At 46.2% G+C, this 25,423-nt stretch overlaps 1 protein-coding gene across 7 annotated transcripts in view; it reads right to left on the reverse strand.

Moving 5' to 3' along the window:
• ADAMTSL3 (ADAMTS like 3) overlaps positions 1–25,423 on the reverse strand; it is a 369,750-nt gene that overhangs the window by 130,713 nt on the left and 213,614 nt on the right. For 6 of the 7 annotated variants that reach the window (XR_016439382.1, XM_090029326.1, XM_090029327.1 and 3 more), the window contains one exon: positions 14,250–14,376. The exons of the other annotated variant lie outside the window; for it this stretch is intronic. Coding sequence is in view for 5 of the 6 variants with exons in the window: in XM_090029326.1 (XP_089885452.1) it covers positions 14,250–14,376 (127 nt within the window). In the remaining variant the exon portion in view is untranslated. The remainder of the gene's footprint in view (positions 1–14,249; positions 14,377–25,423) is intronic. 7 annotated transcript variants of the gene reach the window in all.

Consider the following 25,423-nt stretch of genomic DNA (forward strand, 5'->3'; position numbering starts at 1 on the left):
AGCACTTAGGTGCCCTGCACCTGGGAACAGAAATGGCTCAAGAGAAACCCCTAGTGGTGAGAAGGGAAAGGCACAGCTGCCAGTCACCAGGGCAGCACAGGTGCTGGCTGCTGGGGCAACCAGTGAAACCTGCTGACAGGAAGGGGCGGGGCTTAGCCCTTCTTAAACCCAGGCAGGAGGCCAGGGTGGCAGTTCCCCTCTGGTAGCCAAGGAGGGGGGAGCTCAGTCAGTGTGGGGAGAGGGACAAGGTTTGACTGCATGAGTATCCACTGGTTCGCTGCCAGGGGCTGGAGTATTTTTCCCGGTAGGGATCAAATGTTGTTCAACTGGACAGTTTAGTTTTATGTTATAGCCCAGGGGCTTTGTGCTTTGTGTTTACTGTTTAACTGGAGGACCGGGTGAGGCTATTAGGGGTTGGAGGAGGCCTTATAGGGACTCCCCAGTAGCGTGGGGGTTCCTGGTGCCAGAGAGGGTGCAGCATTTGCGGGGTGCATTGGCCTCAGCCCCAGAGTGAGATGGGGGGCAGTAGGGAGCCCCAGAGTGAGACGGGGCAGCGGGGAGCCCCAGAGAGTAAAGAGGAGGGCCAAGACATTACAGGGCACAGGGAAAAACATGTCAGCACCATCCGCAAGGCTTGGGCTGCGGTGTAGGGGAGGAAAAGGAGCAGCAGGTAGCGCCCCCTGTCATCAGGGCACGCAAAATGGGCAGCCTCCCACTGATCACAACAACTTATTAATCAAATAAGATCAAGGCAAGGCAGGCGAGTAAGCAGGCGGTTGGCCCATTACAGGAGGGCGGAGCCACTCCTGGAAAGGCTCCGATAGCAATACTCCTGTCACAAGGAGGACAGGCAAAAGATCTCTAAATGTCAACCCCTAAGAATGGAATGATAAAGAACAGAGGAGAGGCTCAAGTAATACATCTTGTTACAGGTGGCATAGGAACTCTACCCAAGACCTTGCAGAACCATTTCAATGATTTGAGCATTTACATCATCATCCAAAATCTCCACAAATCTGTCCTTCTGAAGAAATATTACATATTGCAACAGTACTTTGACTTCTAAAGACCTGACTTCTAAAAACCTGGCTGATTGCAAGCCTAAGAAGAAAAACTGTCTTCCACAGAAAGTGACAGTAGTCCATGACATTCTGTTATGAGCTATCATGCATTATTATTAACAGCAACAACAACAGAAGCAACAGAAGAGGAAAGGAAAATATTACATCTGAATTTGTGTACGACACCTCCTGGGACTCAGTTTGACATGTCAGGGAATTGTTATCTTAACCAAAATCAAAATAAAAAAAGACATTAGGTTTTAGGCAGTTGCACAAATCCAAATGAACATCTGTTAAAAGAAAGCTTCTCACCAGTTGCTATCACAACAGTTTGCTCACTCCCAATATTTTTAATAACTTGATATCAACACAAACTGCTGGTAATAACTGTCCCAGCTCTCATCAATCCTAGCTCTCTTCCCTAGGTTCAATTACATTTAGCTTACTTCTTAGGCCATATCCTGCTTACTCACATCAGCCCACTGTCTTCTGTGGGCACTTTAACACATGCTCCAGGGGTTGGGGCAGGGTGGGGCACTTTAATTAGAGTGGCTCCGAGATCTGCTCAAATTAAAGCACCTCTGCATCTTCTGTACCAGTACCCCACACTTAAACACCATTTTAAGTGTGGAGACGCTGATATATGAGACAACCGCCTGCTTACTCGCCTGCCTTGCCTTGATCTTATTTGATTAATAAGTAATTACTATGCTGCAGCAGACTCGATTGATCAAGGCTGTTTCTATGTGCTGGAATTCCAATACGTTGGAACATCTCCACGCTCTTGTATAGGTGCCCTGTGGAACTAGTCACATAAGTCAAGTGTGATTTGACCTTTTATTTTCAATGCAAGCAATTTATCAGCTGTTCTGAATAGGACGTCAAAATTGGGTAATTCGAAAACATGTTATTTTCACAATTTTGCTGTATAGCTAGTTGTAATGGTTATAACTCTTCAGTGCAATATTATAAAGGATACAGGAATGCAGAACAAGGACCTAAATGAAAACTACATTATTATCCTGTGCTATAACATTTACTTTATGGCTAGGGACAGAAATTACACATAAACCGATATAAGTGACTGGAAACTGGTTCAAATGTGAAACACAACAGAAGTTCAGTGCACATAAATCACTTTCAAAATGACCGAAGCTGCTTTAGGATAAACCTGGGTGGATGTCGTATCAGATTTAACTGATCTAGGTTAAATAAGTTTATTGAACTTCTGACCCAGATCCTCTCTAAATTCAAGTTAACTCACGGTCCTCCAGCATCCCACGATGCTTTGCACCTCCCCTGCAAACCCTCCCTTTGCAGGGTGGGCAGGCTAGCATTAGCCCAAGCTGTCTGCTCCAGCTAAGCAGGGAGGCATGCTCTGGCACCCTCCTGACTTCTGGTCTGGGCCATTGTGCCCACATTTCCAGGATTGAAAATGAACATCTGTTCACTTGCTTATCAATTCAATCTATGCAACTTAAACTGACCTGAGAAGACTGAATTGATTCAGCCTCGGGCTTTTTGACTATCTGTACTTAGCCTATGAGACTACATTATTAAAAATGTATCCAGCATACTCAATAAATAAAACACTTTGCAGTTATATAGCATTCTTCCTTTCTAGTATTTTATGGCAGGTAAATAATTAGCGTGATATGCTAGTTTAGGTCCTAATCCCATAACAAGCTCTTCATAGGTAGATCCTTGCATGCATGCTGAATTTCACTGTCTCAGTTAGTCTCCCTGCACTGACCTCATTGCCGAAGGTTACCAGTGAAATTACTTACTATACATTGGCAGACAAGGTTCTTTGTGTGAATCTGATATCTTTTATTAGACCAACTTAAATGGTTGGAAAACAATTATTAAGCAAGCTTTCAGGTTCAAAAACCCTTTGTCAGGCTAAGAAAGTTTCAGCAGTTGGTGTGTGCTCTTTCTCGATAGAATGAAAAGTAAAGAAGCCAGAGGCTGGGCTAGTATGCCTACAAGACAGGTAGTAAGTGAAATTGTAGATTGAGGAGTCAATGGGTGAGAGACAGGCAGGAGGAAGAGAGAGAAGGGAGATGAACAGTGGAGAGATAGCTAGGGAGTCAGATGTCAGGCAGGTTATAGTGTATCATACATCCAATGTCTATATTTAGTTCATATTTACTATACATTGTGTTAATATTAAAAGAAACAAGCACAGATTGTTGACTTGATTTTGAGAATTTCTGTTTTGGTTCTAGGTCATCATCAGCTTGTAGCTTTCTGTCTTGTTTCAAGCTTTTCGGCCAGGGGAGGGGGGTTGTCTTGGAGAATTGTTTCCAGTTAAAAATTGGAACAAGATAACTCAGGCCATAAACTTAAAAAAAACCCCAGAACCTCACTGATTTTTTTATTAATACAGACATACAATTAGCAGTCCATCAGGCACATGGATCTGAAGGAAATGCAATGTACAATACACAGGGGAGAAACCCAACATCTATAAAACAGAGCTTTCCCACATATGCAAGACAGATCAAGGCAATTAAGCCTCAAATGTCCTATCACAATCCCAAAACAAACAAACTAACTCCCATGATGAGAAAGTTGTAGACTATCCTTCCTTCTCAAAACTGTAGCTGTTCAAGAAAGCTTGGATGCATTCCATCCTCAAGAATTACAGTGCTCTCCATTAGAGGGACTAAGGAAAAGAAGGGAATAGCTTGAGAATAACATAGTGAACAATGTTTGAGTTCTGAATTGTTAAACACATCAGTTTTCATTTGAACCTTTAACAAAAACACACAAAACTTCTACATAAAACACTGATAACAAATCTTATTTGATTTATTCACTCAATCGGGTCACAATTTCCTTTTGGAAAATTTGTGGAGAGCAGAGTTTGAATATTGCTGGAGCTACAGGGCTTATGGCAGAGTACTAATGTGCAATCAAACATAGGTGTAAACTGTGATAGGGGCTGGTTGGAGCACAAAGGTGCTAAAGTGTGAGGGCTACCTGCCAGTTAGCCCCACCCTGTAGCACCCTCATGCCCTAGCCAGCTCCAGTGGTGCCCAATGCCACCACCCAGAGCCAGGGGCTGAAACCCCAGGGCCTCCTGCCAGCTCAGGGCTGTTGTGCCACGGCTCTAACTGCTGCAGTCCTGGGCCCACATGTAAACACTGCGCCTGAGAGCAGCTGACTCTGGCGCAAACTGCTGGAGTTTATTTCACTGCATTAATTGCTCATGTAGATGCATCCATGGATACCCACATGGGTTAGCAGTAGGATTAGAACCTTTAAATCTATGCCACAAACCCCGGCCACTTGTTCTAATAAACATGCAACCAACACCAGCAGTGCACTGTCATCCTCTGTGTGCATGGGCACTAGAGGGCAGGCAACCCCCATTTTGTTGGTGGTTTTCACTTATATTTGTTGACAGCAGAAGAATGACAAAGCTCTAGCATTATATGTAGCATTCCATTCCAGGCTCTACAGGAGAATATTTAACGGTAGGAACTAATCCTTCTGCTCGTTTCTCCCAAGCTCAGCTCTTTTTTCCCCCATCCTCTCCAACCTGGCTCTCATCCCATTCCTGTCTTCCATACTGCTTGGCCCTAATCCCAGTCCCATCCCAGCCTGACCCCAATGCCAGCCACCATGTCAAGATAGTTCTATCATCTCTTTTACTGTTTGAGTCTCGATCTCCCTCTGATTCCATGTTTCTAACCTTCCAACATCCCTTTCCAGTATGGAATGGGATATTCTTGGTCATTCCCATGTATCCCCACTGACCTTAGCTCCTTGTTCCCAAGCCTCCTTGAGAAATACCCAGTTCCAGTTCTCCCCTCTTGCTTCTTCATTTAGTTGGTATATTTAGTCTCTCACACTGGCTCTTAATTAATTCCAGTCTCCCTTTACAGGCTCTCCATCGAAGGAGGTCTCTGTACCCCGCTTCTTCCTTAATCTCTTATCCAAGTTGCTTTGCATAGCCAGCCTCTTTTCTTTCCCAGTTTTACCTCTTTTCCCCTGTTCATTCAAGGTGCTTTGTAGTCCAAGTCTCTTTGTCCAGCTGGTCTCAGGTTCATCCTTTCCACCACCGCCCTTCATTTGGTCTCTGTGTTCTTCCCCCAAAAGCCAATCAGTTTCAAATCCTCCCATACTATAAGTTAGGTCCCACTGCAATGGTACTAGGCTTCACCCTCCACGTAGCAGCAATGGATTTCCTTGCCCAGGCCCTCTCAGAAGTCAAGAGAGGCCCGGGCCACCTCCATTTTTTGAGGGTCCCGGTATATTAAAAAAATATTAATTCATAGTGCACTACAGGAGGTGTGGCCTGGCAATGAGACACAAGTTTAAAGTTTTATGATGAACATCTTCTTCTTTCAATCCTGTCAGTGTATCTCTGTGTCTGTATGTATAACCTCAATTGGAGATAACGTCAAGAGTCTAAATTTGAGGCCCTCCATGAATGAGAAGCCCAGGCCAAATGGCCCTCCTGGCCCCCCCCCGTGATAGGCCCTGTCCCAGTCTCACTATTGTCCTAATCTACTGCTTCCCCTGTGGTTTTCTTATTTGCCTCCTCTTCTTTAGAGGAAAAAATAGCATCCTCTTCCACATGGTAACATAGGGCCCCTGCAAGACACGCTAGGAAATCTGGTCGTCACACCAGATGACAAAGCTAACCTATTTAACAACTTCTTTGCCTCCATTTTCCTGAGCAGGGACTGGATCAATGCCCCCATTGGGACCCCCTCAGGCCAGGGGAGGCGCACTTAGGTCAAGGCTCAATGAGAATCTAGCCAGGGAACTTCTGAAGGGACTGGACATATTTAAATCAGCAGGCCCTGACGATCTCCACCCCAGAGTGCTGAGGGAATTAGCAGAGGTCATTGTGGGACCCCTGGCACAGCTTTACAAGCACTCGTGGTGCTCTGGTGTGGTGCCAGAGGACTGGAAGAGGGCCAATGTGGTTTCTATCTTCAAAAAAGGGAGGAAGGAAGACCCAGAAAACTATAGACCAGTTACTCTTACCTCGATCCTGGGTAAGCTTTTTGCGAAAATTATCCTGGCACATGTCCATGACAGGCAGCGGGGGAGGTTATGCTTAGGGGCAACCAACACGGGTTCATTAGAGTCAGGTCCTGTCAGACCAACCTGGTGGCCTTCTAGGACCAGGTCACAAAATCCTTAGATGCAGGGGTAGCAGTGGACATAGTCTTTCTGGACTTTAGGAAGGCCTTCAACACTGTCTCTCACCCCATTCTCATTAAAAAACTAGGGGACTGTGGTGCTGACACCTACACAGTCAAATGGGTTGTCAAATGGCTAGAGGGCCGCACCCAGAGAGTGGTGGTGGATGGGTCATTTTCGACCCGGAGGGATGTGGGCAGTGGGGTCCCCCAGGGCTCGGTCCTCAGGCCCACACTGTTCAACATCTTCATCAGTGACTTGGACAAGGGGGTAAAAAGCCCCTGTTCAAATTTGTTGACGACACTAAGATGTGGGGGGACATGGGCACATTAGAAGGGAGGAATAGGCTGCAATTGGACCTAAACAGGTTACAGGGATGGGCAGATGAGAACAAGATGGGTTTCAACACTGACAAATGCAAGGAGCTGCACCTGGGGAGGAAGAACCAGCACCATACCTACAGGCTGGGGAACTTCCTCCTCATCAGAGCAGAGGCAGAAAAGGATCTTGGAGTCATCATTGACGCCAAGATGAACATGGGCCGGCAGTGTGGGGATGCAGTCAGAAAGGCCAACTGTACCTTGTCATGCACCCACAGATGCATCTCGAGCAGGTCCAAGGAGGTGATCCTCCCCCTCTATGTGACACTGGTCAGGCCACAGCTGGAGTACCGTGTCCAGTTCTGGGCATCACACTTCAAGAGGGATGTGGACAACATGGAGAGAGTCCAGAGGAAGGCCACTTGCATGATCAGGGGGCAGCAGGACAGGCCCTACAATGAGAGGTCACGGGACCTGAATCTGTTCAGCCTCTACAAGGGAAGGCTGAGGGGGGACCAGCTTGTTACAAACTAGTCAGAGGGGACCAGCAGGCATTGGGGGAGTCCCTGTTCCCCTGAGCACTGCCAGGAGTGACTAGAAATAATGGTCACAAGCTGACAGAGGGTAGATTCAGATTAGACATCAGGAGGCGCTACTTCACGGTCAAGGTGCCTAGGGTCTGGAACCAGCTTCCAAGAGAAGTGGTGCTGGCTCCTACCCTGGGGATCTTTAAGAGAAGGCTGGATGAACACCTTGCTGGGGTCGTTTGACCCCAGTACTTTTTCCTGCCATGGCAGGGGGTCAGACTTGATGATCTGCTCAGGTCCCTTCCGACCCTATTAACTATGAAACTATGGCTGGAATGCTAACAGGGAGTTTAACAAGAGCATGGAAGAGAGAATTTCTCTATTTTCAATCCTATTGTCTGACCCCACACTTGGAAGCAGCAGTTACAAGGACATTTTTTCTGAACCTGTATTCTTCCGGGCTGGATCATCCTTTGTTGCTCTGTGAGGATGGCACTTGCACATTCTGATCAGCAGCAGGAGCTGTGAGAGACGGAAAACCAGAATCTTCAGAGTTTTCTTGAAGACCTGGGGCCCTAGAGCACCACAGATGCAAGGTACCTAGAATATTTCCACCTAGGGTAAACATTTTCCCTTAGACTTTTTTGGTAAAAAAAATTCCCAGAAATTTAAACCTGAGGCAAACTGCTAGCATGGAAAGTTTTATCCCCAACAGGAAGATTTTGACAAAGTTCTAAGCAACTGACAACAGTTTTAGAATGGGAAGCGTCAGTCAATGCTAATAAAATTACTAGCTTCTAAAATGATTGAGCTGATTAAAAAATTATGCTTTAAGATGAAATTGTAAATGTTGTATAATGATAAAGGAACAATCATAAATTGCACAGTGGCAGCAAGAAATGATTAACAAAAAGAAAACGAAATTAAAAATGCCAAGCAACCAAAGCCTTTCATGTAATTTTTTTAGTGAAAAATTATGAAAGTTAATATTCTTTAAATATCAAACAATTTTCAACAAGTAAGGAAGCCTAGATTCCTCTTCTTTTTAATGTCAGAACCAGAATCCTTCTTTTTCTTTTGGTACCAGAACCAGAATATTTTCCTATCATGTTTGCCAGTCACTGAGCAGAAAACAGACAAAAGGGCCCAATCCCGCAGTGTTTCCATGTGAGCAACCAAGAGTGAAACTAATGGGAGTTCCATGCCGAGCGCAGTAGCAACATCAGGCCTGAGATATTTTGGTTCCCAGTGGGATAGTAGATTTTACAATCTATTACACTTTCTGTTTGAATATCATTAGTCAAGTCTTTAATCATTTTACCAGAAAGTTAGAATCTGGTCTGTTGGCAGACATCTAAGTTACTTTATCTTTCAAAGACAATTAAGTGTTACTGGAAAAAATAAAGAACTTCTGAAATGGCAATTTGTTTCATATTTGCAGAATGGTAAGCATTCTTTAAATGCTGTTTAACTTCTAACTTCATGATCTATGAAAAACACTTGCTATTAAATATAAAAGACATGAAGTCAACAAAACAAAATAACTCTATAGGTAGCCATTTGCTATTACAAAGTCTAAGTGAAATCTATCTATCTATGCTCTTATTCTTACCTTTTTTTCACAACGTCATTTAAATATTGCCTCTGGATAAAAGTCTCCTTTTTCCATAATAATTTTTCTGGCTCTCATTTTCTCTCCAGATCTTTAATTTGCCTCATTGTATAATGAGATTTACATCCCTTTCACAATCTTGCATGCTTTCTCTCAAATGGAGATACCTGGTACATCATGGGCCATTGCTGTACATCTCAACACTTGCTCAGTAAAAGTCCAAGCAAAGAAACAGACACTTTCTTGGCAGTTTTATTATAGGCTACACTTTTTGTGTATGCCTTGACTGATATACTATCACAAAAGAAACAGCTTTATTTCCACACTGCATTCACACAAAACGATGAATATATGGAACCACTTCTATATGGTACGTGAACATCTGAAGCCAAAAAAGGTATTAAATTCGTCAGGATCAGCGCAATAATACTCAGATGTAGATGTTTATTTTAAAAAGGTGTGTGTATAACTGTATTGCTTAAGAAGATGATAAATCTATTTTTATAACTAATCAACCACAATGAAATATATAACATTTAAGTAAAAGGGGGAGGGGAACCTTTGTTCTCAAAAACCTGCAGTAGAAGGATGGAGAAAACACTCAATTATGGGTCTGATCCATACCCAGCAAAACCAATAAATCATGTCTGTATCACTTCAAAACTGTACCACAGAACGCTGCAGTGAGCATGGGATGCCCACTATGCCCTTGCTACAGTCCCCCAAAATGTGATGTAGCCAGAGTTAAAGCATCACTGGGCAGATGTCTAACAGCAGCCGCGTGACATGTGGAGCTGTAGCATGTGGAGTGAGTGTGCTGTGTTTCACTGTGGGACTTCCCTGTTTGGTCAGAAGTGGTATAGATGAGAGTCTTTTAATTTATTTAAATGAGTGTTGTAACAGGCATCCAATCTTTAGTTGGGCCACAAGATCTGTAAGCAGAACTAAACTAGTATTTACTGATACTATTTGTAAACTATGTTACCACTCTAATACCAGAAAACTCAGAATCCTATTTAAACGTTTCTCTTTACTTCTAGTACTAAGACATTCTGACACTTTATTTCAACTGTCCAACGCACTCTGACCAGATTCTCCAGTTTAACAAGTTTATTCCGTGCCATTAAGATGGCATAAAGTGAACTTAAAGCGACTGGAGGTTACTTCCAGGGAATTTTCCCGTTTAGGGGAATTCCTACTGATATAAAGCTGATGTAAATAATACAGCCATCTCTTCGGCCAGTTACCTTTCCTGAGCTAGAGGAAGATGAGGCAGGGGAGAAGCATGAGCATCCAAAATATTCTTGGAAAAACTGGGGAACATTCAACACTCAGTTGCCTCCCATCATTACCCAGTGAAAGTTCATGAGGGGACAACAGCGTACAGCTTGGTGCATAAGAAAGCCTGTCCTCTGGTTTTTCATATGATGTCCAGGTGTGCCAGGGACTTCTTTTGTAACACCTAAAAGATCCTGGGGGGGGCGTTTCGTTAACAAAAGCAAGTATTGGGCTTTGTAATATAACCAACATTTTGCTCAATTTGCACAGCTAAATCAAGTAACATTTGCTGTGTGTTTACCAGGGACAAAGAGTCCCTGTGAGTTCAGTGTGATCAACACCATTCAGAATGAATAGACAAATGAGTATGCACATTACCAAAGCTGTTTTCTTGTTCAGTATAAATGTTACCTGTTCAGTGTTTCATGAGGAACTCATTCATTACATTCAATTAGCAAATCAAATTCTCAGCTCCAAGAAATAAGTCCATGCCACTAGTGAGTTAGAAACTGTCAGTAGCAACACCAGTATACATCTAAGAAAATGCATATTTCTGCCTTCCTTTAAAGTATTTCATGACCCTTATATATGTGGTCATAAAAATATACCTCTTTTAAAAAAAATCTTACCATAGTTATATATATTTTCCAAATCACAGGAACTATACAGCATAGAGTTTGGAATGCTCCACAGACCAATGTATGTCATCCCAATGAAAGGTAACATGCATCAAGATAAAATATGCTCCATTTCAAACTACACTCGCATGTAAGCACAATTCAAGCCACTGCATAAAGCAGCATGAAAACATTTATAGGTACTGCAATAGGCATTAAAATATGACTTTATATGTAACAGTTCTTTCAAAATCTTGTTGTTCGTGAACTGTGTGAAAGTTGAATTATATATAGTGCTTAGTCCAAATATGCTGAAATTGGTGCAGGCCTCCAAAATGGACAATTATTCCATTCTACATTGTTTTGAAAATGCCTGTCTAGGTTTGCATGAGATTTCTGATAGTAATCTGAATGTGAGAGTCACTCTGTTCTATAAGGTTCTGCAAGGGAGTATAGGGCCAGAAGGGTTGTGTTCCTCTGAGAGAGACAGGGTTTATCCTGATTATGGCTAGGGACAGACACTCAAAGAGCCTGAGCCTGAACTGATTTAATCTTTGCAGGTTAGTCTACCCTGCCTAGGCTGAATCAGTTTGTAACCGTAAAGACAACCCCCCTGGATTGAAAAAAATGCCAGCACATGCCTGCAGTGACTCAGGCTAGACGCCAGAGGGCACTAGAGCAGCCCTTCCTTCTCTTGCACAACGCTGAGCTGAGTGGGGCATGGCCAAGCCCTAGCAGGATGCTCTGATTAGGGTGGGGTTCCCCCCCTCCTTGATAACACAGTATGTATCAGCTCTGTTATCAACATTTAACAGGCCATCAGAAAACAAAGCTTTGCCCATTAGTTCGAGCTCTTCTTAAACAGCTTTTTCCAAAGGAAGGAACACAGGGATATTACCAGCTGACCTGTTGATTAGCTCCAAAAAGCCCTAAGCGGACACTGTCCTGTCTGCCTTACACAGACACCTCACAGCATTACCTAGCATACCACACGCTGGCTACAGTTCATGCTGCAGGAGAGAGGAGGGAGGGATACCTGCTTAAGCAGCGAGTTGTGGAGGGGAGTGAGGAGGGTGACACGGGGAAGTAAGGCAGACCCTGCTGTGCCTGCAAGTCACTGCTGGAGCTCCAGCCAGTGAGCAAAGGGGAGGGGCCTGCCCAGCCCAGAGAGCATGCTAGGATGCTGGGGGAATCTAATTCATCTTAAACCAGGAAGGGGTCTGAGACAGACATTGCATAAACCAGTTTCACCCAAATCAGTTGAGTCTGATACTACATTCAACCAGGTTTATCTCAAACCAGTTTCAGCTATTTTCAAACTGGTTTATGTGTACTCAATGTCTATTCTGTTACAGGTTTAAAACAGTTTTTGATCATGTAAACGAGTTTATGTGTAATGCCTAGGCCTGTGCAAGTTCGTAGTGATCTGATTCAGAGCTCCGGACTGGGTTTTTGCCTCAATCCGGCCGAAGCAGCTCCAAAGCTTCAGAGCAGCCTCGGAAATCTGGCCATAGGGTATAATGGGGAATCAATGAAATATCTGTAACTTTGTTGTTTTTTGTCTGATTTGGATTAAACGTGCAGGAACGGTAGCCTCTGCTGAGAGCATGACATCTGCCAAGTTTCAAGAAGACTGGTGCAGGGGTTTGGGGGGAACTGTACTCCAAATTCATGAAAGCCAAACTCATGTCATGGCTGTGTGTTACAACACAGGGGGGTCAAAACTGCAGGGGTGGCAGCTCTTACTGAGGCCACAAAGCCTGCCAAGTTTCAAGGAGATCAGTACAGGGGTTTGGGGGGAACTGCACCTCAAGCTGCAGACAAGCAAAACTCATGCCATGGGTGATGCTGCATGTGTTCAGGCGCAGCGGGGTGACAGCTGCAGGGATGGTGGCCCTTGCTACGGCCACAACACCTGCCAGCTGTCAAGGAGATCGGTGCAGGGTGGTTCTGGGGCCTGCACCCCTAGCTGCTGACAGGCAAAACCGGTGCCAAGACGGTGTCTGTCTTGGGGCAGTTGATTGTCTGTATTGATTCTTTCCTCTCCTTAGCCTGGTTTTGTAGGTGCTCACTGATGCTTGTTAAGCCGTTATGTAGTAGCTAGGTCCTGTGTATTGAGCTGGTCCCTGACTCACTCATGACTGACTGATTGGTAACTGGGAACACAGCAGCTCAGCAGCCAGGCCTGTAGCAGTGTCTCCCCTCCCCGCCCCAAGACAGAGACAGTCCCATAAGCACCCATGGCACGAGTTTTGCTTGTCCGCAGCTTGAGGTATAGTTCCCCCCAAACCCCTGCACTGATCTTCTCGAAACTTTGCAGGCTTTAAGGCCTCCGTTTTCACCCTGCTGTGTTGTAATGCCTAGACGTGACTTGAGTTTTGCTTTCAAGAATTTGGGGTGCTATTTCCCCCCAGGCCCCTGCACCAATCTTCTTGATACTTGGGAGGCTTCATCCTCTCAGCAGAGTCTACCACCCCTGAAAAGTTTATCCAAATCACACAGAAATCAACAAAGCTATAGATATTTTATTGTTTCCCCATAATACCCGATGGCCGGATCTCCGAGGCAGCTCTGAAGTGTTTCGGGAGCTCTGAACCACTTCGGGAAGCCTAACAAGGCCAGCGCTTCGACCCGGAGGTGCTGCTTCAGACCCCAAAGTGTCCAAAGCTTCTCTGGATCCGAAGCTCTGTCCGAAGAATCACACAGCCCCGGTAATGTCTGTGAGTCAATGAGTGCAGAAATGGTAGGGAGAAAATAGGCTCCAGAACACTAGTACTCCCACATTGTGAACAAGTGGGAAAAAAGAGGGTGGGAAGGGACAGAGAAGGGGCACTGTCAGGGTTAGAAACCAGGCTCTGTCCCCCTCCAGGCACTCACTGGCAGTGTTGGTTGGACAGGAGAATCAAAATAGGAGCTGTGGAGAAACAGCTAGTCAGAGGGGTGCCTTTAAGTCACAAGTCTTTCCTGGAACTCTGCCTGCAACAGCACACCCACCCTTTTACTTTGTTCTAGTCCAAAAGGCTTTATTCTTCCTGTCATTTAGTAATAATATTGAGATCAGTATTCCTATTTGCAGAACAATGTACAATACACAAGGAAGGCTAACAGAATCTGGCCCAAAATTGTACAAATTGTCTCAAATGTACAAAAATGAGCAGACTCATTGCCATTCCTAATTCTTCAAGACTTGTATGTTATGTACCATGGAAGTAGTTAACTTGCCTCTAACTTGCAATTGTCTTCAAAGCTTTAAAAAAATGAGCAGAGTTAACTTGAAAACCAGTCATTAAAATCACATGCCACACTTTCCATAGAACCATCCAGAAGATTTTTCCATGATTTAAAAATGTTGTCACAGTGTCACATATATTGCAATATGAGGATACCCTCTAATATAAGATGTATATCTTGATGGTTATTCCTGACAGAATAAATTGAGCTGCTCTGCAAAAAAAATGCATATCTCAAATTCTTTCCTAGCTATAGCCTAATGTGTGGTATCCCTCATGGAATTTCAATAGACTAATCTAGCACAGACTTTATAATAAGTAGCTTTGGATGACTGCAAACAAATATATAGCGAAAAGGTCAGACTCTTCAATACGTCTGTTAATACATAAGCAGAAAACACAGTCAAGGATAAATTAACATAGGATCAATTTGCAACCTACTTTTTTCTGGTGAAACATGTGCCTTAGCTTGTCCCCTCACAAGCCTGCAAGTTGAACCATCTCCTGCACAGATTCCACAGTTGTCTTCCTTGGCATTACTCCCAAGTTGTCGATCACAGCCTACTGCCTGCCAATATCAACACCATAGTCAGAAGGAGGGCAAAGCTGTAGTAGACATGCTCAGGTTTCTGGAATTTTATTTATTATGTTACCCTTTTGATTTTATTAGCTGCCTCATTCTTTTAAAACATAACTTGCCTTTCAAGATTAAGCTATATAAAATTGTTAAAATATCCTATCATTACCATGGTTTTTAATGAGGAACCCCAACCAACAACATGTTAAGTTATCCAGGTATAAGAAATATGAAGGTTACTTTCTCATTACTTTCCTGAATGCATAAAGATAAGTGTTATTCTCAACAACAGACAACACAAAGGACAAATATTACTGTTAATTAATTTTGCCTTTCATCACCTGTTTCTGTCCTCCTCTTAGACTGAGGTTAAGTATTGAAACAACCAAAGCTAGATATTTAAAAACTCTGGCTTCAGCACTATTGCTATTAAACTCATGGAAGTTTACATAATCATAATATATTGGTCTTTCAAAGTTTAATCAAAAAGGCTGCACATATCTTTGTGGGGGGGAGGGTTATTAATTCCCTAATTCACATCAGCTATTTTAATTCAGAAAATATAAATGTTTTGGTTCCATTTTTAGTTTATTATTTGTGCGGCCTAATCTCTAAATTAAATGTTGTAGTACACACTATAAAAAATCCACAGTTAATCTCTGATAAAAGAGTTCAAATAAGCAAAGCATTAAATAGGTTATTTGAAAAAATAGCTACTAAAAACTTACCAAGCTATAAAGAAAACACTCTACATGCTTTTAAAAAAAATAAATTAGTTTTTCCATAAGAAATGTGAAGATGAAAAGGGAAAGCAGGGTAGAGATAACAATACAATACTAAACATGCCTGTTTGCTAAAAAAAAAAAGAAAAAAAAAAAGAAAACCTTAGTCCCACATATTTTTTTACCAGCCATTTTGTGCCAAGACATTTGCAGGCAGTGCCAAATACTGAGCAATGTGTTAAGGACTAGCTTGCAGTTTTTAAGTGTGCTCAGACCAATCTGTCATCAAAAGCAAACAACACCTCTCTCTCCCTGCCAAGGAAAAGAAAAGAGGAAGAAAAAGAAGAAAAAAGAAGATACAGCTGATTTGTTATGAAAGTTCTTTGTGACCCAGCAGGGACAATCAGTGCAAACTCGACTAAAATTAGAGCTGAAACTAAAATATACTCCTCCTCTTAAATAAAAATGCATGGAAGGGGCAGGTTCAGCTGCCAAGATCTACTAAATCAGTGCTGTGCCAAAATCGACACATGCTCCACTTGGAGAGGTAGGTATGGTATCAGGATGTAACAGGCAGGGTAGGTCCTGCAACCTCTGAGTAAGTTCCACAGATGCAAAACTATGTGTTATTCATAGCCAAGCATGAGGAACTGGAATTCTCGAGTTTCCTTAGTAATGACAGTTGACAACAGATTTGCCACAGCATCCTTTCCTCCCTAGTTGCAATATTCTACAGTTTATGTGATTTGGAAGGAGTTAACATCTTTAGTGTTATTGTCTTTACTGTGATGCCGCTTTTTTGGGAAAGAGAGGGAGGGAGGGATGGAGATACCTGCAAAGCTCCCTAATTTCTACTGTTCTGACTGCATCTGCTATGCCATGCCATGCCAAGTCACACAGAAACGAAGTTACACATGGGTTAAGTATAACAGACGGTCCAAAAGCCTGAAGCTGAATCATTTCAATCTTCACAGGTTAGTCTAAGCTGTGTAGATTGAACTGATAAGCAAGTGAACAGACATTCACTTTTGATTCCAGAAATGCAGCCACATGCCTACAGTGACCTGGGCCAGAAGCCAGAGGGCACATGAGCATGCATCCCTGCTGGGCTGGAGCAGACAACTTGGGCCCAGGCTAGCCCACCCACCCTGTGGGGGGGGGTGTTCATGGAGCAGGTGCAAAGCATCCTGGGATGCTGGGGGACTGAAAGTTAACTTGAATCTGGAGGGGATCTGGGACAGAAGTTTAATAAACCAGTTTCACCTAAATCAGCCAAGTCTGATACTACAGCCATCCAGGTTTATCTTAAACTGGTTTCAGCGATTCTGAAAACAATTTATGTGCATGGAACTTCTGGGCTAAGTACAGACAGTCAAGAAGCCTGAGGCTGAATCAGTTCAATCTCTGTAGGTTTCCCCAAACTGCATAAATTGGAATGATGAAGAAGTGAACTGATGTGCACATTAAAATCTAGAAAGGGAGGCAGATGCCTGCAGAGACCCAGACCTGAAGCCAAAAGGCACTGAACCACACCTGCTGGCCACTGCTGAGGGCACCCAAATACAGTCAAGCAGGGCCCATCCCCGATTGGCTGCCCAGAACATGCCCCACAACCCCCAGCAGTCCCCCCTATGGGGGGTGGTTTCCCACCATTCCAGGGCCGACCTGGATCCCTGTGCCCCCGTGGGTGTTGCCCCACCCCGGGCAGAGTCCACTGAGCCCTGATGCTGGTGCAGAGGGGGGATTTCTTCTTCCCATCCCTCTGTATGGTCCCAATGAGGCAGGGGGATCCAGGCCAGCCCCAGGCTGGAGGGACTGTTCCCCACCACACACACCTGTGGAGGCTAAGCTAGTGCCAAACTGTGCTGAGGGGTGAGAAGGGGGAATTTCTCCTCTGCGTCAGCAGGAGGGCTTGGAGGATCCTGCCTGTGGTAGGGAAACCCCAACTGAGGCACAGGGATCTGGGGACTGTTCCCCGCCCACCCACCCCCGCACCTATGGGGGCAGAGGTAGGCCACCACTAAACCAGGCTGAGGGCTGGGAAAGGGGGAACTACCCATCTGGCAGCACTTGGAGGACCCTGTCTAGGGTGGGGGAACCTCCCACTGAGGCACAGGGATGTCCCTATGTGTGCTGATGCCCAGCACTGGCTCAGCCTCAGGCTGGAGGGAATGTTCCCCTCATATCTGTGGGGGAAGGGCTAAGCTGGTACCAGACCATGCTGAAGGGTGAGAAGGAGGAATTCTCCCTCGGGGAGCCCTACCAGGGCAGGGAAACCCCCACTGAGGCGTGAGGACCGAGGCCAACCCTGGGCTGGAGGAACTGCTCTGCCACCTCTCACTTGTGCAACAATGACCGGTGCAGGGTTTGGGGGAAACCCTTGCACATCAAGAATTGGGGCTGGGGCCCTCTGTTCCCCTGTCTTACGCCCCTGCTCTTCTGGGCTGACAGGTACAGGAAGGACCAGGGCTGCAGAACAGGGGCTTTACTGCCTCAGTTCTGTGACAGCCTGGGGTTGCGGCCAGCCCTGTTTAGCTGGAGCAGACAGTGTGGGCCAAGGGCATCCCACTCAACTTTCATTAAGGAGTTTGCAGGAGGGGTGCAAACCATTCTGGGGTGCTGAGAGACTATAAGTTCATTTGAGTCAGGAGGGAATCTGGGACAGAAGTGCAATAGACCAGGTTAACTTAAATCAGTTAAGTTTAATACTACACCCCACCTTGGGAAACATGGGGAACAAGCAGGAGGAACTCACTGTCTGGATAGCTAGTACAAACCCGGACATAATAGGGCTCACAGAAACCTGGTGGGATTCATCCCATGACTGGGTGGTAAACAGTAGGGGCTACAGACTATACAGGTGGGATAGAATGGGGAGAAAAGGTTGGGATGTGGAGCTCTACATCAAAGAGCAATACACATCCTCAACTAACAGAATGGGGTCAGAGGAGGGGCAGGCTGAAGTGCTCTGGGTCAGAATACAAGGGGGTCATGTGGAAAGGGGCTTAACGGTGGTTATTTACTACAGACCACCCAACCAAGGAGAAGAGCTGGACCACGAATTCTCAGGTCAGCTTGCGGAGGCACTTAAGGCAAGGGATGTAGCTGTCATGTGCGATTTAAATTACCCGGACATCTGCTGGGAGGAGCAGTCAGCCAGGTCGGACCGCTCACAAAGGTTTCTTGCTGAGATACAGGACCTCCACTTAACCCAGGAGGTGCACAGTCCCACCAAAGGGAATGCCCTGCTGGACCTGGTCCTGGCCACAGGCAATGACCTGGTGAGGGGACTCCAGGTTCTTGACCACCTGGGCAACAGTGATCATCGCCTACTGGAATTCACTATTCAGTGCACGATATCAAGGGCCTGAAGCAAGGCAGTAGCCCTCGACTTCAAGAGGGCCAACTTTAATGAGTTGAGATTGGTAGGAGGGGCACTGGGGTCCTAGAGGGTAGGGGAACTGGGTGTCCAAGGTGAGTGGTCGTTCCTTAAGGAGACAATTCTCTGAGCCCAAGGGTTGACAGTCCCAATGAGTATCAAAGGGGGCAAGAGTGCTCAAAAGCCCCCCTGGCTCACCAAAGGCACTCAGGAACACCTAAGAGCCAAAAAGCAGGTGTACGCCCAGTGGAAGGGAGGGGCTATCACCAAAGAGGACTATATCTCCATCGTTAGGGTCTATAGGGGGGCTGTTAGGAAAGCTAAGGCAAATATGGAACTAGGGCTAGCATCAAAGACAACAAAAAGTCCTTTTTTACATACATAGGGAGTATGAAGAAGGCACCGGGTAATGTGGGGCCCCTGCAGGATATGCTAGGCAATCTGGTGGTTGCATCAGAGGAAGAGCAGACCTTTTTAACAATTTCTTTGCGTCCATTTTTTTGTGCAGGGACTGGGACTCCCACACTGAGATTCATGACGAACTCAGGAGAGACTCCACCAGGTCTAGAGTCAGGGAGGACCAAGTCAGAGAATTTCTAGAGGGGCTGGATGGGTTCAAATCAGCAGGTCCAGATGCTCTCCACCCCAGGGGTCTGAGGGAATTGGCAGGGGTTATCGTGGGGCCCCTGGCACAGCTTTACAAGCACTCACAGTGCTCTCACCAGGTGTCAGAAGACTGGAAGAAGGCCAATGTGGTCCCCATTTTCAAAAAAGGGAGGATCCAGGCAATTATAGGCCCGTTAGTCTTACTTCGATCCTGGGGAAGCTCTTTGAGAAAACTATCCAGCAGCACATCTGTGAAGAACCAGCAGGGGGGATGATGCTCAGGGGCAACCGGTATGGATTATTAGGGGCAGGTTGTGTCACACCAACCTGATTGCCTTCTACAATCAGGTCACAAAATCATTGGACGCAGGTGTCACAGTGGATGTAGTCTTTCTGGACTTCAGGAAGGCCTTTGACATGGTCTCCCACTCTACTCTCTTTAAAAAGATAGATGACTGTGGCACTGATGCCTACACAGTCAGATGGATCGCAAACTGGCTGAGGGGTTGCACCCAGAGAGTGGTAGTGGACAGGTCATATTCGACCTGGAGGGATGTGGGCAGTGGAGTCCCCCAAAGTTTGGTCCTCGGGCCCACACTGTTCAATTTCTTTATTAGCAATTTGGACAAGGGGGTGAAAAGCACCCTGTTCAAATTCGCTGATGACACCAAGATTTGGGGCGAAGTGGGCATGCTAGAAGGGAGGGACAGGATACAACTGGACCTGGACACATTACAGGGTTAGGCAAATGATAATAGGATGGGATTCAATACTGACAAGTGCAGCATACCTATAGGCTGGGGAACTCCCTTGTCAAAAGCACAGTGGCTGAAAGAGTTCTTGGAATCGTTATCGATTCCAAAATGAACATGGGCCACCAATGTGAGGATGCGGTCAGTAAGGCTAACTGCACCTTATCATGCATCCACAGATGCATCACAAGGGAGACCAAGGAGGCAATCCTCCCCCTCTATGTGACACTGGTCAGGCCACAGTTGGAGTGCTGTGTCCAGTTCTGGATGCCACACTTTAAGAAGGATGTGGCCAGCATCAAGAGGGTCCAGAGAAGGGCCACTCGCATGATCTGGGGACAGCAGGGCAGGCCCTACGAGAAGAGGCTATGGGATCTAAACCTGTTCAGCCTTCACAAGAGAAGGCTAAGAGGGGACCTGGTGGCCATCTATAAACTTATCAAGGGGGACCAGCAGGGAATAGGAGAGACCCTGTTCCCCCGAGCACCTCCCAAAGTAACAAGGAATAACGGCCATAAGTTGTTTGAGAGTAGGTCCAGGCTGGATATTAGAAGGCACTGTCAGGGCAGCTAGGATCTGGAACCAACTTCCAAGGGAAGTGGTGCTGGCTCCTACCTTGGGGTCTTTAAGAGGAGGCTTGATAATTACCTAGCCTTGATACCTTAATTACCTTGATAATTCTCTCCTGCCCAGGGCAGAGGGTCAGACTTGATGATCTATTTAGGTCTCTTCTGATCCTACATCTATGAATCTATGAATCCATCTAGGTTTATCTTAAACTGGTTTTGGATGTTTTTAAACTGGTTTATGTGCACTGAACTTCTGTTCTGTTACAGATCTAAATCAGTTCCCATAAATATAAAACAATTGATGCTTAATGTCTATCCCTATCCCTGTTGAGTTACAATTTTGAATAATTTTCTGATCACTTATATTGGTTTATGTGTAATTTCTGTCCCTAGCCATAAGAACATAGATTATATTCCATGGGAAATATACCATGTAACTACCTTTCCCTTCTCTGCCTGCAGCCCCATAAACAAAGTATTTGTGATTTTGGTGATCTACATTGCTTGGAATGTGTGGCGCACATTTTTTCTGCATGGCTCCAAAGCAGAGAAAATGGAGTGCTTCCATTTCGTAGCTGAGAGACAGGCAATGCGGCACAATTTGTAAGTGGTAGGAATGACTCTAATGGTTTCAAGTAAGGAATCCCACTGGATAGCTAGATTCTACTCCTCCCAACCCATCCAATTGTGGGGACTGTAGCTAGCCAGATCCTGGGCGTTTGGGGAACACAATGACCCCCCTCACCACAAATCTGGAGAGAGTAATGAGTTTATTAAACATCCTGGGTAACAAGTGATATCTTGTAACAAGAGATTCTGGTCACTTGCTTAACTGTGGCCCCCTTAACTATCTAATTGTTGAGTAGCAACAGAATCAACATTAGCTGTTTCTGAATAATAAAGCGCATGTGAAAGATAATGTAGAAAGAATAATGAAGAAAGATGTGATAAGGAGAGAAAAGAGGAAAGGAAGCCTTGTGAAAAACAAAGGAGGACAGAGTAAGGAGGTGGAAGCTTGTCAATATGATACCCATGAATTTAGTGTTGTCCTGTTAAGACAAAACGTTAAGCATTGTTTGAGCTTTGATATCCCCATCTCCTAAAGGATTATCAGCCTCATTTACATTTCAAAATGCAACTCTGGAATTAGAGAAAAAAGACAGAAAGATGCCAGAAATCTTTTCATACAGTTACTGGTCTAGAATCTGCCCTCATATAGTGGTATACAGTAGGGGTGTGCAAAATTTTGGTGGCCGTTTCGTTTAGTTTCGGATTCAGACGTTTCGACAGCTGAAACACTGAATCTGAAATGAAATGCAAGGCTCCGAAACAGCTCTGACATTAAAAGGGCCATCCAAAATGTTTGGGAAATTTTGCAGGGCTTGCAGGAAAGGAGAAGCTAAAAGGGAGGGGGAGGATGGTGGGGAAGGACTGCTCTAATATTGACATGTGTAGCTGGCCAGTAACAATGATCTGTCCCTGAGGTCCCTTCCAATCTCAGTGCTCTGGGGGAGGGACAGAGAAGCACCATAAAAAGGCTATTTGTGAACTGCTGTATGCCATTTTGCAGCTGCATCTGTAAGTGTCTGGAGCAGCAGGAGAGAGCAGCATCTGTAAGCTTGGCTTGTAGCACCTTGCTACCAAGTTGTAGCCATTGCAATTAATCCTTTCCTATTTACCCTTGCCTACCCCTCCACAAAAATCCTGTTTGCTCTTCTGCCCCCTCCCTGCCCCTCAAGAAAAACCAGTGCTTTGCCTGGGGAAAAAAAGAAAACAGTGCACTCAATACACATACATGTATTACACACACACACACTCACAAAGACACACATTTTTTCCAGCACACGAAATATGAAGTGTGCTGGAAAGGCAGGTGCCAGGTCTTCTGACTGGGGAGGGAAAGCAGGCAGAGAGAGAGCTGTAAGTTTCCCCTCCTCCCCCCCAAACTTAGACGCAACCTCTTCCTTAGCACTAGCAGGGTTCTGGTGCTGGTGGCAGCAAGGAGGTGGGACCAGTGCCTGCATCTGCACCCCCTCCAATAACACCAGCCATAATAACCTCCAGCACCACCAGCATGACAAGCAGCACCACCATGACAGTCTCCTCCACCCCCATTTCAGTTCCCAGCCTGAGCTTTCCAGTGCCAGAAGAGAAGCTGGACCTGGAAGTAAGGGATCTGCCCTAGCAAAAGAAATTGGGGACCAAGAAGGAATCTGAGTTTGCGCTCCACTCCTCTCCAAGTTGCCTTAGAGCCAGGTCTCCTTCCCCAGAAGGCAGTTCGGCGAAGGTTAAGGTGGAGGTTGTGGAGGCAAGCGGCTCAGCTGAGTCTGCTCCTCCTGTTGCTGTGCCTCTGCCTGCTGAGGAGGGGGATCAGGCAGGATCCACACCCACACCCACAAAGTAAGGGGGTAGTGTGGTGTGGGATCATTTTGTGGTCATGGATGATCCAAGGTATGCTATCTGCCTACACTGCTGATGTAAGACCAGCCAGGGCAAGAAGGAGAAACTCTACAGCACCGCGGGGGATGCCAATGCATCTCCGTAGGCACCATCCCCTTGCCCTTGGCTCCTCTTCATCCTGGCACCAGTGGGAGCATGCCCAAAAGAAGTCCTCCTCTTGCTACAAAGCACCCGTCCCCTCAAAGCAGAGGCAGGCCACCCTGGAACAGTGGGGAAAAGGTGGCCACACAGGGGGGAACATTACAGAGGCAATCAAGATCACCCAGAGCACTGGGGAGATGCTTGTTCTGGATGGCCAGCCCTTCTCCCTAGGGTTCAGGCGGCTCATGGTGCTCATGGCCCCATCTGACTAAATGTCCACATGCAGCACCTTCAGCAGGATGGTGGTGCCCTTCCTGTATGAGGCATGCATGGAGTACTTGAGGGAGGAACTGCACAAGTGGCCTTACATTTCACTTCGGACACCAGGAGCAGCCAGGGTGGAGATCATGCCAGTCTCTCCCTGACAGGGCACTGGTGCCATCAGTCAGGCCATTGGGGGGGCTCTCCTTCAAGCTGAGGTGATGGATGAGTCCAACAACACAACGAAGATCATGGGGGCCATGAACCACATGGTGCAGGGGTGGTTCATTGGGCAGGGCGAGCTCACCCGCAGGTTCATGGTCACCAACAACATGGTTAACATAGTCAAGGGAGTCCATGATGTCAACTTTGTTGGCAACTGCTGTGTGGCACACAAGTTCCATCTTGCAGTCAGGGATGCCTTGGAGGGGGATGGGGCCACCAGTGATGGCACCGTCACAACCATCCAGCTCATTTCAAAGTCCAGGAAGGTGGTGGGCTACTTCCACCGTAGGTGATCCCCATAGTGAGGGAACTTGAAAACCAAATGGAGAAGTTCCAGGGGATCAGTGTTCCTGGATGGGGCAAGTGACTGTCACCAGAGGTGCAGGCACTGGTGAAGCTGCTGAGGGAGGGCATCAATGGCTGGATCTGTTGCAGTCCAGTACGGTCCATGTGCTGGCAGCCATATATGACCCAAGGGTGAAGGGGAGCATGTGCACCAGCAAAACCCTGGATCACTGGATGGAGGTGCTGGTGAGCAGAGTCTGGGAGGCAGAAGGGCACAGGTGGGGGGATGTGGAAGAGGGGGATCCACTCTCCCCTGCCAGCATTCCCAGCAGCAGCCAGTCTCCTCCATGACAGGTGCTTCCAGTGTGGGCCAAGGGCATGGCTTCAATGGTGGGGTTCAGATGCATCAGACCCCAGCATTCGGCAGGTAACACCAAGGACTCAGTGGCTACCTATCTCAGCAAGGATGTGGAGCCATTCGACTGTGACCCATTGGCCAATTGGGCAACCCACAGCCAGATGTAGCAGGATCTGGCCATGGTTGCCCAGGAACCCCTGTCCTGTCCACCAACCAGTGTTCTGAGAAATAGGGTGTTTTACATTGCTGGGGATGTTGTGACCCTCCCCCCCCCGAACCTCCTTGGATCCTGGTTTGGTAGAGCAGCTGGTGTTCCTGAAGGTGAACCTCCTGCTGCTGGGGTTCCCCAAGCTCCACTTGCAGAAAGAGTGAGTGCCACCCTCCTCACTCTATCCGCACCTATTCCTTTTTTTTAAATCAAAAACATTTAACGCCCTGCTCTCAGAGCTGGAGGCAGCACTGACTGCATTGCCAGCCAGCAGGGAAGAATATGACCCTGCTGAGCTCCTGTGCCAGGATAAACTTGGAGGTATGGGCTAGGGCTATGGGGAAAGAGGAGACCCTGGGACCTGGACATGACCTAAAACTGCATCCTGCCAAGGTCAGGAGGCCTGGTGGGGCTGCCAAGGCATAGCAGCCCCAAGAAATGCCAGGACCGAGGATCTCCGTGCTGAAAGCAGGGTAGGAGGCACCTTATGAACTCCAGTCACCACATGCATGCACAGTACTGGCTGGGGAAAGCCCAGGCCTGTAAGATCTTTGAGAGAATTGAGGCTTACTGGCTGCAGTGGAGTTGTGAAGGTGAGAACAGGGGCTACCATCCCTGCAGTTTTCATCCCGCTGTGCCTTAACACACACAAAGTCATGCATGTCACAAGTTTTGCTTTTCAGCAACCTGAGGTGCAGTTTCCCAGAAACCCCTGCACCTATCTCCTTGAAACCTGGCAGGATTCATGGCCTCAGCAGGGCCTACCATGCCTGTAGTTTTCATGCAGCTGCACCTTAACATACACATGGCACGAGTTTTGCTTTGAACCATTTGAGGTGCAGTTTCCCAGAAACCCCTGCACTGATCTCCTTGAAAGTTGCCAGATTTCATGGCCTTAGAAGAGGCAAGTGTTCCAGCAAGTTTAATGCAAATCAGGCAAGAAATGACAAAGTTATAGGCAGTTTTGTGATTCCCCTTTATAGCCTATGACCGAAACATTGAAAAGCTGTTGAAATTCCAAAACAGCTCCGAAACAGATTCGGCCAAAATAAAATGGGACAGTGATTTGAAACACTGAAATGAATCACTGTCCCTCTGAAATGCCAAATCCGAAATGAAACACAACACAACC

Source organism: Crocodylus siamensis, chromosome 15 (genome assembly GCF_052110815.1).
Source record: "Crocodylus siamensis isolate JL-2025a chromosome 15, ASM5211081v1, whole genome shotgun sequence".
Lineage (NCBI taxonomy): Eukaryota > Metazoa > Chordata > Crocodylia > Crocodylidae > Crocodylus > Crocodylus siamensis.